Source organism: Mytilus californianus, unplaced genomic scaffold (assembly GCF_021869535.1).
Source record: "Mytilus californianus isolate M0D057914Y unplaced genomic scaffold, xbMytCali1.0.p SCAF_4, whole genome shotgun sequence".
NCBI lineage: Eukaryota > Metazoa > Mollusca > Bivalvia > Mytilida > Mytilidae > Mytilus > Mytilus californianus.
Window position 1 is genome coordinate 40,996,439 of NW_026262690.1, and position 16,910 is coordinate 41,013,348.

Consider the following 16,910-nt stretch of genomic DNA (forward strand, 5'->3'; position numbering starts at 1 on the left):
CACAAACATTAACTTGTAAACTATGTAAAAGTTTCAAAGTCAATGAACCATGATGAGGGGGTGGGCCTATATAATCTCCATGGAAACGAGACTTGCAAATGCCTATAAATTTGCATACCAAATATCATTGACTTAACATGAGCGATTCATCTAAAACTGATCTAATCACAAACTAATACCTGTAAACTAAGCAAAAGTTTCAAAGTCAATAGACCATAACTGAGGGGGCAGGGTCAAATATTGTCCATGGAAATAAGATGTGCAAATGTTCATAAAACTGCATACCAATTAACATTGGCCTACCACTAATGGTTCCCATTGAACTGACCTAATCACAAACTAATACATGTAAACTAAGAAAAAATTTCAAAGTCAATAGATCATGACTGAGGGGGCGGAGCCAAATAATCTCCATGGAAATGAGATATGCCTATGCTTAGACCTACAACTGGTGGTTCCCCCTAAACTGACCTAATCACAAACTAATACATGTAAACTAAGCAAAAGTTTCAAAGTCAATAGACCATGACTGAGGGGTCAGGGCCAAATAATCTCCATGGAAATGAGATGTGCCAATGCTAATACAACTGCATACCAAATATCATTGACCTACCACTAGTGGTTCACCATAAACTAGACCTAATCACAAACTTATACATTGTTGACGCCGCCGCCACCACCGGAAACAGCATACCTATGTCTTGCTTTTTGACTCTGTCAAGGCGAGACAAAAATGTACAGATTATATCTAATCTAACAGTGATGAACAGATTACATGGATAATAGTAGTATCCATCAGATTTATAGCATTATAGTGTGTGCTTTATAGTTCAAATTTTCCCTACCTTTCCAGCAACCTTTCCTTCTTTCAAGTTGTCCATATAGCTCTGCAATTTTTCATATATTTTCTGAGTAACTTCATTCTCATCAACTTTTAAGATCTCAATGGGTCTTTTATTGCTAAAAAGGTTAAATGTAAGGCATAAAGACATAAAGACATATCATATAAGCTTGCTCTATAACTTTTCATTCTTTTAAAATAACTGACATTATAACTGAAATATTCAGGTATTATTCATATTTAAGGCACATTATTCACCACAGGTTCGTAAAGATCTGTTTTATGGCTCAGAGATATTTTGAGTATATTTATAGACAATGTGACCTTGACCAGTGACCTACTGATCCAAAATCAATAGGAATCTTGTTCTTTCCAAACAGCATTTTCAAACTAAATGTGGTGAAGTTTGGACATATGTTTCATATCATTTGGAATCAAAATGTTTGCCAATCTTCAGTCTATGAGTTGCTGCTTTGGCCTTGACCTTTGGCTCTGATACCAAAATAAATAGTTTTTTTTCTCCCCAAGGAGCATCAGCCAGGAAAGATTGGTAAAGATCTGATTTATTGGTTCATAAGATATTGTCCAGAAATGAAACTTTCCCCAAAATTTCAGTTTATTCATTGGCACTATGACTGTAACCTGTGATCTACTGGCCCAAAAATCAATTGAAGTCTTTTTTTCCAAGGGCCATTTTCAAATTTAGTATGGTGAAGGTTAGACATATTGTTAAAAAGGTAAATCTTGCAACAAATTTTTTCTGAAATTTATGCCTGTTAATTGCTTCTATGAATTTGTCCTTTGCGTCAGTGACCTCAACATCTATTCAAGTCCCCACGTCGATTGGCACTTGAAAATTATATATAAGACAATTGAAAAAAAAAATTATTCAACAGCAGTACAACTTATTTGTGTTATTCAGTACATCAGTCACACCAAGAGAGTCCAGTATTTACCTCCATCTTACAAATGGTGACACTTCACATTTGTCTATTAAATAATTAACAATGTTTATCATTCCATTCTCTGCAGCAGCATGTAAAGCTGTTCTTCCAGCAGAATTTGGCAGGTTCATATCAGTTTCAAGTTTAAACAATCTGAAAATAAAATGTGAAATAATACATCATATAATCTTACCTTCTATAAACTTCTAGGAATATCATTGTTTAAAAGATAACATGTGGATGCTGTGTTTATGAACTACACAGTCATAGAGAGTGTTATGTTCTCAAATTAACATACATGATTATATTTTATTTCATATTTAGACAAAAACATGTGTTGAAGATGCTGATTTTCTCACTGTTAATAATTGAAAGTTCTATTTAATGTTGTGTTAAAATTGTGATATCAAGGTTCTTCGATATAAAATTGTTAATGTTGGCTTTTGTTTTTTTTATAAACCAGTGCAAGTAGGTTCTTTATATTGAAGACTTGATCATTTTATAGTCCACTAGACACCAAATATTGCTCATCCCCAAAGATGCCATGAGGTGTCACCTGGCGCGTGCCCAACAATGCCCTAAGGCAGCACTTGGCACAACATGCGCCAAAAGATGCCTTAAAGCATTGCTTCCTGTAGGCTCAACAATGCCTCACAGCATTGCTTTTGAGGTATTTTTAAAAATCTTTTCAGCAAAGAAATGACATGGCATATGACCAAGAAAATCGACACAGTAAAGGATCGTATTATGAAATTTGTTTCTATGCTTTGTTTTGTGAAATCATACAGTTTAATTTGAATTAATACAGCAGAAACTAGGTGCAAGCTGAAGAAAATAATAATGGCTTTCTCTAGTGGAAGCAAAGAGGGTTCAAAATCCGTTTATTTCAATGTTTTTTCGTTTCAACATGTGTCTTCCCAGATGAAAATCTAAATTATATTTTAGGTGACCTAAATCTCATCTGCATGTCAATGCAAAAATTTAGGGACATTTAATCCAATGTTTCATTATGAGTTGTTGTTTTCTGATTTGGATATTCTTTTTTCCTAATTTTCTCATATCATTTATGTATGTATATAATTATATAAGGAAGACCCAAGTTTTCATTTTCTTTTTTTCCAAGTAAGATCTTTGTTCAGCCTCAAATCTGTGTCCCATGATGTCATGAAACTTAAAGCTATGACCTTTATATAAGGTAGACTTTAAATGTGACATTATGGAACTCAAATCTGTGCCCTTTGGTACCACCTCAAATCTATTTGAGCATTTAGCCATCAATGGTTCGTTCTTTATGTCAGACAGGACATGGATTTGAGGCTAGACATAGGTATGACTGTTACACATATACCCAAGCAATGGTATAATATGAACCAAATTCATCTAATAAAAGAAATTACATGAAAAATACACTGGCTATCAACAAATCAAAATCCAAGATTCTTATATAAGGTGTAATCATGTCTAGTATCCCTGCTCTAACAGAAATGAATTTGAAGAGTAAAACAAATTTGCGTAATAAATATTTTTCTAGAATGCAAGTATCCCAAAACCTTTTTTAATCAAACATAATGGTTTCTTTACCGTTTAATTGTATGTAGATCTCCTTTTTCAGCTGCTTTGATCAATTCCATAGCTTTACTTTCTCTAAAATGTGTCTTCTGCAATGTAGTAGATTGTACATACTAATGTCACATTTATCTATTCATTTCCAGTTCATAATACTATGTATTTGGGATAAAGATAAGGTTGCAACTGTGAGTTCACCTCCAAATTTTGGTTGGGTTCAAGCTGCTCAATCTTTAGTTTATGATCAGACTTTTGTAAACTGTGGTGATTTCTTTTCTTCTTTTTTTCCCTTGACCATAGTGCTGTCTGTCCATTTTGATTTATGATTTATTTGCTACGTTGATATTTTCTTACTTTGTTTTTTTTTTTAAATGTCTACCCTTTTATGAATACGTCATTAATTTACCTCTTCTCTTTTTGATTGGTATTGTTCTTTATATTTCTTTAATTTTTCCAAGACTTCCTTATAACAGTCATCATCATAATGATACTTTTTTTGTTTCTGGTGCCACTTAACATCATCCTCAGCCGATCGGTTCCATCTGTAAAGTTGGATTATAATGTATATTTATTCCTTTCATAATTACATTAATTGTATTGAAAATATATAGGATGATAGAATCTTGACACTTAACTATAGAAATTCCATATAAGTTATCACTATGACTACAACATTTAAATATCAGCTACAACATAGAATGCAAAACAAGTAACTAATCAATATCCCCATCATTGCATAAGACATCTTGAAGCTGCTAATCAAATGTATATGGCTAGGCTTATATCAAAATATCAATGAAAAGGTCTCAAAATGAGGCTATTTTGGAAGTGTTTGTAGTTTTTCATTAAATGAGATATAAATTTTTTTATCAAAATGAATTGAAGGTGCCAAAAAAGTGACTGCAACTTCTCCTTACAGACTATAAATAGCCATGAAATCTTACAGGTCCTGTCATAATTCATAGTATCTAGCCATTTGCACTTTGACCACTTTCAAACTTGATTTACTTCTGTTGGACATATTGAATACTGTATGTGAATTTATATCATCAACCAATGAAAACATTTGCAATCTTTACCAAGTTTCACTACACAGGACCGGAAATTTAATTTCGGTTTTAATGGCCCGAGAACACAGTTATTTCGTAGTGCATTTCTTTTAGACAATAAATTCAAATTAAAAAAATCGCACCTGCTCTATCTCAAAAAGATTTTTACAGTGTAGTGTACTACTATTGATACAAATAATATCAAAATTATAGAAACTTCTACCAGCTCAAACTCAAAATATTGACAATTCTGTGTTAAGGGGGGCTAAAATGCAGTTTGACAGCTTCAGACATTCTAATTTTTGACCTTTTTTAACTGGACCAAATCACTACTTAACATAAAGATTCAGCACCCAAATTTTTTTAACATTTAATTTCATCCCCTTGCTTAATATTTCATGCATAAAATATCAAGAAATAAATTGGGAAAGTGTATCAAAAAAAAATGCAAGTTATACACTGTTCACACTAGGGACTATATTTGTAGACAACGAAAACCAAAGGACGATAACTGTGTCCTTGGACCTAATAGGATAGAAAGACTTGACCACTTTTAATAAAACTTTGCATGACCTAAGCTTAGGCAATTATAAGATAGTTGGTTAAGTTTCATGGCCATAGGATATATATTATAGAAACTAGGGCCATTTTAATATTGAAATTTGGTGGTTTATTTTTGACGTTTAAATGAAATATTTTCAACTGTCAAGATTTTGACCTAAAAAATTTAAATATTGCAAAAATTTGCTTTTTAAATACTCTTGAATTTAATATAATAAGTATTAAAAGCAACGGAACACTCATTTGATTTATCAGATTTATTACAGTTATTCAAAAGTCAAATTTATATGAGCCTGTGCCTGAAAATAGAGATTTTTTAATTAAGGGAAGCCTTACATAAACATGCATTTTTTTCAACCAATTTGAAGTTTTTGAAGTTTTTTAACCATACATTATTCATCCATATATATTAAATGTACTTTAAATGTAAAGAAAAGTTACAAAAAGCATACCACATGAGTATAAAATGGTCTTAGGCCATGTAAGACTGAGAATTATTTAGAGTCGATTTAGGCCGTAGCCCATATTTACATATAAAAATGCACACAGAGGCTATAAGAAATTGAAATTTGTTACTTTTTGCTCATTTCTATGCTAAGATGTCATGATACAAGAAGTCTAATTGCAAAAGGACTCTTGAATTCAACTTTTTTTTGCAGACAGTATGGTCTGATGACCAGTTTTTCACTTTTCAATGGAAAACTTGCATGTAGTTTTAGTCTCATTTGGCATATATTTGAACCACTTACTATCCTAAAGAAGACAAGAGTGCACACGCTGAAATGTCTCGCCTTCTTTACTAATCATTGATATTATGTTGATAGTCCTAAATATAAAGCTTTATTACAACTGTCACATAAACTCAACATTAACCAAGTAAACTAAACATTGACCAATGAACCATGAAAATGAGGTCAAGGTCAGATGAACCATGCTTGGCAGGCATGTACAGCTAACAATTCTTCCATACAACAAATATAGTTGACCTATTGCTTATAGTTTAAGAAAAACAGATGAAAACACAAAAACTTAACACTGAGCAATGAACCTTGAAAATGAGGTCAAGGTCAAATAAAACCTGCGTAACTGACATATAGATCATAAAATATTTCCATACACCAAATATAGTTGAACTATTGCATATAGTATTAGAAAAAAAGACCAAAACTCAAAAACTTAACTTTGACCACTGAACCATGAAAATGAGGTCAAGGTGAGATGACACCTGCCAGCTAGACATGTACACCTTACAATCATTCCATACACCAAATAAAGCTGACCTATTGCATGCAGTATTAGAAAGAAAGACTAAAACTCAAAAACTTAACTTTGACCACTGAACCATGAAAATGAGGTCAAGGTCAGATGACACCTGCCAGCTAGACATGTACACCTTACAATCATTCCATACACCAAATATAGTAGACCTATTGCATACAGTATAAGAAAAACAGACCAAAACACAAAAACTTAACTATAACCACTGAACCATGAAAATGAGGTCAAGGTCAGATGACACCTGCCAGTTGGACATGTACACCTTACAGTCCTTCCATACACCGAATATACTAGACCTATTGCTTATAGTATCTGAGATATGGACTTGACCACGAAAACTTAACCTTGTTCACTGATCCATGAAATGAGGTCGAGGTCAAGTGAAAACTGTCTGACGGGCATGAGGACCTTGCAAGGTACGCACATACCAAATATAATTATCCTATTACTTATAATAAGAGAGAATTTAACATTACAAAAAATCTGAACTTTTTTTTCAAGTAGTCACTGAACCATGAAAATGAGGTCAAGGACATTTGACATGTGACTGACGGAAACTTCGTAACATGAGGCATCTATATACAAAGTATGAAGCATCCAGGTCTTCCATCTTCTAAAATATAAAGCTTTTAAGAAGTTAGCTAACGCCGCCGCCGCCGCCGCCGCCGGATCGCTATCCCTATGTCGAGCTTTCTGCGACAAAAGTCGCAGGCTCGACAAAAATTATGATAGCATATGAAATGAATAGGGTGTACTGATCATTGTAAAGTGTATTTTTTTACAGATTTAGTGAAATATTTGTGATGGACTACAGATTTTATGTACAAAGCTCTTCACATTTCACATACATCAAACAGGCCGTTTAACCAGGGACATAAATACAAATATTCTGCACATTTTTTCTGTGATAATCTACTTTTCTCTAGATTCCGAGTTCACAAATGGTTAATTAAATTTGATTTAAGCATAGAAACACAAATATCAGGAACATAAAAAGCTGTCAGATAGAAAGTCAGCATGGCTCTTAGGCATAAAATGGAAACTGCTTTAAAATGCTTATTTTAGCCGTATAATGCCAAAATGGGACATTTTAACAGAATTTCTGTCAAACAAAGATGTAAATCCTTTACTTTTATTGAGTTTGACAAATTGAAACCAGCAAACCATTCAGGAAAGTTGCCAAAGTACAGAATCTACATTCACGGAATTCATCTCTTAGGCCCGAGAACACAGTTATTTCGTAGTGCATTTCTTTTAGACAATAAATTCAAATTAAAAAAATCGCACCTGCTCTATCTCAAAAAGATTTTTACAGTGTAGTGTACTACTATTGATACAAATAATATCAAAATTATAGAAACTTCTACCAGCTCAAACTCAAAATATTGACAATTCTGTGTTAAGGGGGGCTAAAATGCAGTTTGACAGCTTCAGACATTCTAATTTTTGACCTTTTTTAACTGGACCAAATCACTACTTAACATAAAGATTCAGCACCCAAATTTTTTTAACATTTAATTTCATCCCCTTGCTTAATATTTCATGCATAAAATATCAAGAAATAAATTGGGAAAGTGCAAGTTATACACTGTTCACACTAGGGACTATATTTGTAGACAACGAAAACCAAAGGACGATAACTGTGTCCTTGGACCTAATGTCATTAAAACTGTACCTATCTGTTGCTTCTGGGAAACATAAGTGATGTTTTACAATAAAATCCACAGCTTTAATCTGATTTGAACATGCTGCTAGATGAAGTGCAGAACGACTGTCATAATCAACATCATCCATATCTATACAACTTTCATTTCTCAGTCTGAAATAAAACAAAATTAAGAATAATGCAATAGACAGAACGGTTCTATGTCTTCAAATATCAGTAACAACAGTATATTGTTTAAAGATGTGAGAATTAACAGCAAGGAAAAAAGCTTCCTACTCATTTGATTAAACTGAAGCCCAGATGACCATTGGATTCCCCAACTTAAGAAGCACTGGCAATGGAATTGAAGCTGTAACATTACTACAGTGTACCCCTACATTAGTTAACCAGAATATTCATAAAGTTATCCTACATTTCAAGGAAAAATTATAATAAATTTAGTTTGTTTTGGAAATAATTCAAGGGACTTGAATTTATATTGATTTTAATACCTGTTGGCCCTTTATGCTTAATATTTTATCACTAGCGACAGAGAGGTTCTTTAGTCACAGTGAGAGTTGATCGTTCAATGACGTCATTTACACCTATTTAACGTGGGTTACTCATTCATAACAAGAGGCTCTCAAGAGCCTGAATCGCTCACCTGTAATTTTTTCTTCAATCTTTCATCAATGATTATTTTTGCTTTTTAATATATATTAATGAGTGGCTTAAAAATTCCATTGAAATGTTCTTTGTATCTGTCATATTTTCTTCAAAAGCAAAGAAATACATTTTATCCCTATGTTCCATTTTAGCCATAGTGGCCATGTTTCTTGAAGTACAAGAAAATAAAACAAAATTTACACTAGATACTCTGAAACTCGTTCAGGCCATGTTTGGCTGAAATTGATTCAGCAGTTTCAAAGGAGAAGATTTTTTAAAGTAAGCAAACTAGATGAACAAATTGTGAAAAATTGTCTTTAAAGGGCAATAACTCCTTAAGGACACATTTGACAATTTTGGTCATACTAACTTATTTGTAGATCTTACTTTGCTGAACATTTTTGCTGTTCACAGTTTATCTTTATCATTAATAATATTCAAGATAATAACCAAAAACTGCAAAATTCCTTGATATTACCAATTAAGTGGCAACAACCCAACAATGGACTGTTAGATTCATCTGAAAATTTAACGGCTGATAGAACTTGGCCTAATGAACATTTTAACATCTCATCAGATTTTCTCTTATTGCTTAAGTGTTTGAGATACAAGCCAAAAACTGCATTTTACCCCTATGTTCTAACTTTAGCCATGGCGGCCATGTATTTTGACGAAACAGAAAATAAATCACAATCTTTATTCTAGATACCCTAAGGATCATTCAGCTTAAGTTTGGTTGGAATTGGTTCAGCGGTTTCAGAGGAGATGATTTTTTAAAGTTAGAAAACATGATTAACAAATTGTGTAAAATTATCATTAAAGGGCAATAACTCTTTAAGGGGTCAATTGACAATTTTGGTCATATTAACTTATTTGTAGATATTACTTTGCTAAACATATTTGCTGTTTACAGTTTATCTTTATCATTAATACTATTCAAGATAATAACCAAAAACTGCAAAATTTCCTTAAAATTACCAATTTAGTGACAACAACCCAACAATGGGTTATTAGATTCATCTGAAAATTTCGTGGCTGCTAGAACTTTACCTAATGAACACTTATACTCCATGTCAGATTTGCTCTAACTGCTTTGGTTTTTGAGATATAAGCCAAAATCTGCATTTTACCCCTATGTTCTATTTTTAGCCATGGCGGCCATGTTTCTTGACAAAACAGAAAATAAAACACAAACTTTATTCTAGATACCCTATGGATCATTCAGCTAAAGTTTGGTTGGAATTGGTTTCGTAGTTTCATCAGAAAAGATGTTTGAAATAGTTTACACCAGACGGACGACGACGACAATAGACGCCAAGTGATGGCTAAAGCTCACAGTTCCATTGGAACGGTGAGCTAAAAAGCATAGGTGTGTTCTTAAAGCCTTTGAAGACATCATATAGAATATTATTTAGAACTGCATTTAGTTTTTAAGAATTATTTTACTAAGTATGGAATGCAAATTATATTTTTCAGTCAGAGACTTGAACTTTTCTTATGCAAATGAAATCAATGTGATAACTTAGAATGGAAAACTCAAGGTACCTGGGCAATCCAAAAATATGAAGTTTACCCATAGAGTGATACCATTGGAAGACACCAATTCCTGCAGTACTACAGTAGTCTTAAATGGTAGGCAACTGAGGTATATAAAAAAAATTCGACTGAAAATTGTAATCAAAATGGAAGTAGCTATTTCATTGCCCTCAACATCTAAAAACTCTTATAGTTGTTGTTTTTCTGCATGTTTGGAACCTTTTTGAACTTCTGACTTCCTTCACTTATGATTGTAAATGCATATTATCAATGATTCATGAAAATAAGATCACAGTCAGATGAACTCTTTCAGATGGACATGTACACCTTACTATCATTCTATAAACTCACAATAGTTAACCTATTATTGATAGAATCTGAGAAACAGACTTTATCATGATAACATAAAGTAGACATAAGAACTGTGAAAATGAGTTCAATGTCAGATGAACCCTGTCAGACAGACATTTACATCATGAAAAAGATTATGTTGAAAAAATTATTCCTTTTTTAATTACCATGCCATAATTCATTAAAAAATAGATCGAGACAACAGATATTTAAGCTCATCATACATACCAGAATCAAAATTTTGTACGCCAGACATGCGTTTTGTCTACTCATCAGTCACTCTTGAATAAAAAAAAGTTGAAAAGACCAAATAAAGTATATGCCATATGGAAACCACAAACAATAAGGCATTTGTATACAAGACATGGAGTATCCAGATCTTCTTCCATCTTAAATATGTAGGTTTATACAAAGAGCTAGGCCTGCAACCATGGCCCAATTAAATCCCTATGGCTAGAATACTGAATCTTGTACTTGCCCTTCCCTAGATCTTCCATCAATTTCTTCATTTTCCATCAACACTAGATGGACAATTGATGGAAAGTTGATGGTACTTGATGGAATTCCATCCCAAACCAAGAAAATCCATCAAAGGATGATGGAAATTAGGAATATTATTTCCATCAGCATTCTTTTGATGGAAAATTTGATGGCATTTTTAACCCCTGATGGAAAATTTGATGGCATTTTTACCCCCTGATGGAAAATATGATGGCATTTATTCCATCTGATGGCAAATAGGATGGAAATGTAGGAAGTTTGATGAAAATTGGACTTAGAAATTTTCTTTGATGGAAAGTGGGATGGAAATTGGACTTAAAATATTTTGTTGATGGAAAGTGTGATGGTATTTGGACTCTGTCATTTTGCTTGATGGAGAAAAACTTAGAAAATTTCAGCAAAATTGTGTCTGAAAATTTAACATCCCTTACCCCAAGAGAAAATGAAAACGGGATCCATCAGGATCCCAATGAAATCCCGGTGAAATTGGCCGGATAAGCATCTAAAGTCAGGATCCCATTCGGGGTAAATATCTGAAACTGGGTTCCCATTCGGGATAACTGTCTGAAGCCGGGATCCCATTCTAGTTGAAACGGGATAAATATCTGAAACTGGGATCCCATTCGGGATAACTGTCTGAAGTCAGATCCCATTCTAGTTGAAACGGGAAAACATAAACCATAATTTTGTGTGGAAAAATATGCAAGTGTTTGGTAAACAGGAAGTTGTTGAGTGCTGAATCTGAAAACGCATATGGATCTATTCAAATAGTATGGTTGTTTTAACAAATATGTTTTTATCAATTTACAGCCATGTAAGTAGTCCAAATAATTATGACGTCTGGCAAGGCTAGTATTTTAATTTTTTTCTGGGACGCCTTCCTTTTTTGTCAAACATTTTTGAAATACACAATTATTTATGACATAACAGGGGCGGATCCAGCCATTTTTAAAAGGGGGGGTTCCGAACCCAGGATAAAGGGGGGTTCCAACTATATATCCCCATTCAAATGCATTGATCGTAAAAAAAAAAGGGGGGTTCCACCCCCGCAACCCCCCTGGATCTGCCACTGCATAAAGCAAAGGTTATTGGTGTTAATTAACAATGTGTATGACACCAAAGCTGTCAGGTGAAGCCAATCACTTAATGGGTCACTTAATTTGACAGTTTACACAGCTACATGTAGCTGAACTTCTTGTTCATGGATGAATTACGAATTTCAGTTTGACAGTATTTCTTAGTCTAAATAATTATGACGTCTTGGAAGGCTATTTTTAATTTTTGCTTTGACGCCTTCCTGCGACGATGTAAGGCGTCAAAGAAAAAAAATATAATAGCCTTTCAAGACGTCATAATTTATTGGACTTAGTATTTCTAAGTCAGAAATATGCTGAGATTTTCGTGATAAAAATGGCAGGGCGTTCGAGAAACGTCAACGGCTGTTTTACCAGACAAGCTGGGGCGTTTCTGATTTTCTCCAAGTTCACATAAGTGTTCTATTAATTGTTGTCCGGCATATATCAATGATAGGCCAATGATTGACATCGTAACACGTTGGTTTCTCAACTAATGTAAAATGTAAACAACATGTTTTGTTTGTAATTGTACTGAACAGTCCGACCCTAGAAAATACCGTCCTAGATAATGCAGCCACTAGTTCATCCACATGCAGCCTGTGCCGATTAAATTAAAGTTGTTTTTTCTTATATTTAAAAACTGTCTAGTAATAAATTATTTTATGCGACACCCTTGATTTATTTTTACAATACCGTTACGGGAACAAATCAACTTCTGGCCGGTATAATATGGAGCGAGATTTTCATATCGACGTTAGTGTACTGGATAAATACGTCATCAAATTCTGATTACGCTGAATATTGAGGAATACGATGCAGATGTTTTCAGATAAGTGCATTAACAATTAAAGTTAACATGTGTATATGTGTATATAATGATTATAAAAAATGATTCATTGAAGAACTAAGATTTTTTTATGGTTTTTATTTGAGCAAATCAACATCAGAAAGTCTGAAAGCATAAACTGAAAATATATTTATTTTTAACATAAAACAATGAATAATCTTGTTGTCACATAACAGGCATAACTGGTAGATATGTTAAAATTTAATTGAGTTGTGTATTTGGTGAAAATGATAAGTCGCTAGTTGTTTATCTTCAGGGGATAAAAAAGGGGGAGGGTAATTAATTTGATTCCAAATGGCTTCCAAACTTCTGTATAAACATGCAATAACATTTCTATTGAATTTATTGCTTCAAAACGTCTTGAACAATTGATTCTTTGTGGATTTTTTTGATACTTTTAGGGGATTTAATGATTTGATTAAATGGAGCTGCAAATTTTGATAGTAAACAGATTGCATGCAGATTCCAGTTACCTTTACTCAGCAATACTAGTTGGAAGTACAGAGACAGCAAATTTATTTACAGAAAGGAGAACTTAAATACATCATGTATATCCTTTCGCAACTTACGCAAGGGTAATAAATAAATAAACCAGGAATCCCAGTGGAGTCAAGTAGGTGCATGGAATTCTAGTATATCCTGCTGGGTTTTATTTCGGGATCCCCCCTTTTTTTCCGGGATATCCCAGTATATTCCAATCAAAATCCCACAATATCCCAGTATATTTCCACTGGGATTTATTTTAGGATCCCAATTTTTTACGGGAATCCCAGTTTATTCCAATCAAAATCCACAATATTCCAGTGGGATCCCAGTACATATTAAATGTGCCATCTGTTTTCCATTTATCTCTGTAGACAGGAAGTATCATGAATGTACACAGAGTTTGGGGCCAAATTAAGGGGAGCACATGTTTTTATGCATTTTCCTGCAATTACTGTAACTTATAACATGATAAAGATAAAAAATAAACAATAAATGGATATTTTTTTATATATATATAGTTATACTGTGGATTCATTTTTATTCATGGTATACCAATTTTCGTGGGTTTCGTGGGTCACAGCGAACCACGAATTTAAGAATTCAACGAAGAAATATCCTGAGAAATGTGTATGGAGTCGGATGTTTATTTCCGGTTATGTTATGCAGTTCTAGTATAGTGTTGACTTGCGATAAACATTGTAACATAACACGAGTTTTTATTGAAAGAAGATACAAGTATTTTGGTTAAATCAATAATAAATATATCGAATATCAGTGATAATTTACTTTTTAAAATTGATTAAAACTTTTCATGGAAAATAACTGCAAGCTGTTAATTATCGTGTCATAGTTTGGTTTACTGGTGATTAAAAAATCAATAGGATTAAGTACGGGGATATTGCCCGTAGGTAATATTGTTTATGACATGAACATTTATTTTCACACCTTTTACTTATATGACTGTTTATTATATCTGATTAGGGAAATGAGCTTTCAATCATAGAGTTGTGAATGCCTTATAAAATTCCGACAAGAATTTATAAATTGTAAAACAAACAAATAATTATTTGTCTCTACCCATTATTGTAATTTAAGTTTTCAATGAACACTTTAACCTAGAATGACCAAGCGAGGATTTTGACAATTCAAAACGTTTTCAATGAATTCCTTCTTTTTTTTTTTTTTTATTATTGATCAAACCAAGGATGTTATATGATCTCCTAAATCAAAAAGAAATCCACGAATTATGTATCTGAATTTTTTTTTTGTAATTAGCAATCAACGAATTTACGTATACCACGAAACGTCTTTTTTTCTCTATCCACGAAAATTGATACCCACGAAAATAAATGAATCCACAGTATATGTATAGAGCAAATATTCAAGATTTAAGTAATAAACAGTATTTATTAGGGGCACATTTCAAAGGAATCAGATTGTCACAATACCCTAAACAACCTCAACAAATTTTTAAATCTACCGGATGTTATCGTGACAATGGTAAAACATGGACCAGAGACGGATACGTAAATTCCGTGTACGTTTGCAAAGCATGAATGAGTGTATAAGTAGCTCATTCTACGTTATTTCTTCAAGAAAATATTCGAAATAAACGTGAGATAAAGGTATCAATGACAATTTAAGCATTTTTTGAAGAAATTAGAATGCATAATTAAATTTCACACCTGCGCACACATGTACTAGTTCAAACAGAGACATGTCTCTGGTTCAAACAACGTGGTTATGACGATTTTTCATTTTCACCTTTTTAATTTTTTCATCAAATCATATTTGTAAATGTATTTCTGAAAATTTAAATCTTTTTGACTAAATTAATTAGATGCAAACCGGTGAAATGTAAGAAAATAACTTTGAATAGACCGATCAATGTCCGGTTCAAAATAGTTTACCTGTCACCTGAACAAGTCAATTTCAGCTGTTCGACAACTAATTAGTCTTGATTAAAATGAGAAGGTATTAAAGTAGGGGTTGTTTTGATAGTACTTAATGATCATGTCACTTTTATGACCGGAAATGTGTGGCTGTTAAAGGCAAAAGGTTGGGTCAAAAAGATCGCGAATTATGTTAAAAATTATTATGACCGTCTCTTAAAAAAGCCTTGAAAACTAAAAAGTAGATGACCGTTTGGTGCTTTGCCCAACCGGATTTTTACTGGACATTATACAAATGTCCGGAATATATGACCATTTTGAAAGCCTTGATTGACATTGGATAGTGCAGATGTAGTCTTGACTTGAATTTAGGAAGATTGATGTTCACACATATTTTGGATTACATCTTTTGGTAAGTACAATGAATTTGAATATCCACCATTTTGAATATGTGCATGCTCTTTTAGTTCAAAATAGTGAGATTTAAAGTGTCTTCTTAACTTTTGAGAGACAAGAAAAAAATCTAAACCATAGATTTATGCATATAAATATTATTAAAATTGTGTAAGATAGGAGACATATTTTGTATCTTTTTAAGACAATCTGTTTTATAAAGAATTACTTAAAATAAGAATCTTCTAATGAGGTAATGTTGGTATTAAATTAGAGATCTGTGGTATGACTGCCAATAAGACATCTATCCACAAATGACAAAACAATATATCTTTGTATACACAACTACACACCAAAATTATGATTTAAAAAGATGGGCAAGACCCATTATCATGATTATGTTAAGTACAATGAAAAACAAATATTAAACAAAAGCAAGAACTACCACTATATTTCTTGGGACAGGCACTGTGATGATATAGTATTGACAGGAGGTTAAATGTATTCTACAGTTATGTATCAGTTGCTGTTCCAGGATTTTGAAAAGGGTGGTGGTGGTAGCAATTAAGTCAACATTAGTTGTAGGACTTGTAAAACTTCTATGCAAAAACAGTTTATGTAGCTCAAAAGCTCAAAATGGGGAGATCCACCCACCCCCTTAAATCAACATCTGAATATTCAATTTCTAAAAGGATTTGACTACTTTAAGATATTGGCCCTGCAAGTGAAACAAATTCAGGAGAAATTTGCCCTATTTTTATGTTTTTCGTCCATCTGTCAATTTGTCAGTCTGTCCCGCTTCAGGTTAAAGTTTTTGGTCAAAGTAGTTTTTGATGAAGTTGAAGTCCAATCAACTTGAAACTAAGTACATATGTTCCCTATGATATGATCTTTCTAATTTTAATGCCAAATTAAGAGTTTTGATTCCAAATTTCATGGTCCACTGAACATAGAAAATGATAGTGCAAGTGGGGCATCCTTGTACTTTGGACACATTCTTGTTTTAAAACGTGATATTTTCATTTTACAAATCCAGATGTTACAATAGATTTAGCTTTATATTTTTATAATATTTAGTTTTTCTTTTATATTCTAGATTCTTTTACTTTTATTTTGCAGCATTTGCCATCAATAAATTCACCTTTAAGGACAGCGAGTACATGATGGGACACTGAACTGAAAGATACACACATGTAACAGGACAACCTATAGATGACAGAGAAAATTTTTTTTTTTTTTATTAAATTACAGAAAATTCCATATGCGGAAAGATTTTCC

At 32.8% G+C, this 16,910-nt stretch overlaps 1 protein-coding gene across 1 annotated transcript in view; it reads right to left on the reverse strand.

Annotated features, from left to right (window-relative positions):
* LOC127736920 (uncharacterized) overlaps positions 1–16,910 on the reverse strand; it is a 94,027-nt gene that overhangs the window by 31,047 nt on the left and 46,070 nt on the right. The window contains exons 12-16 of the mRNA XM_052247486.1: positions 7,915–8,058; positions 3,758–3,893; positions 3,367–3,443; positions 1,798–1,938; positions 846–960 (exon numbers count right to left, since the gene is read on the reverse strand). Coding sequence (XP_052103446.1) covers positions 846–960; positions 1,798–1,938; positions 3,367–3,443; positions 3,758–3,893; positions 7,915–8,058 — 613 coding nt within the window. The remainder of the gene's footprint in view (positions 1–845; positions 961–1,797; positions 1,939–3,366; positions 3,444–3,757; positions 3,894–7,914; positions 8,059–16,910) is intronic.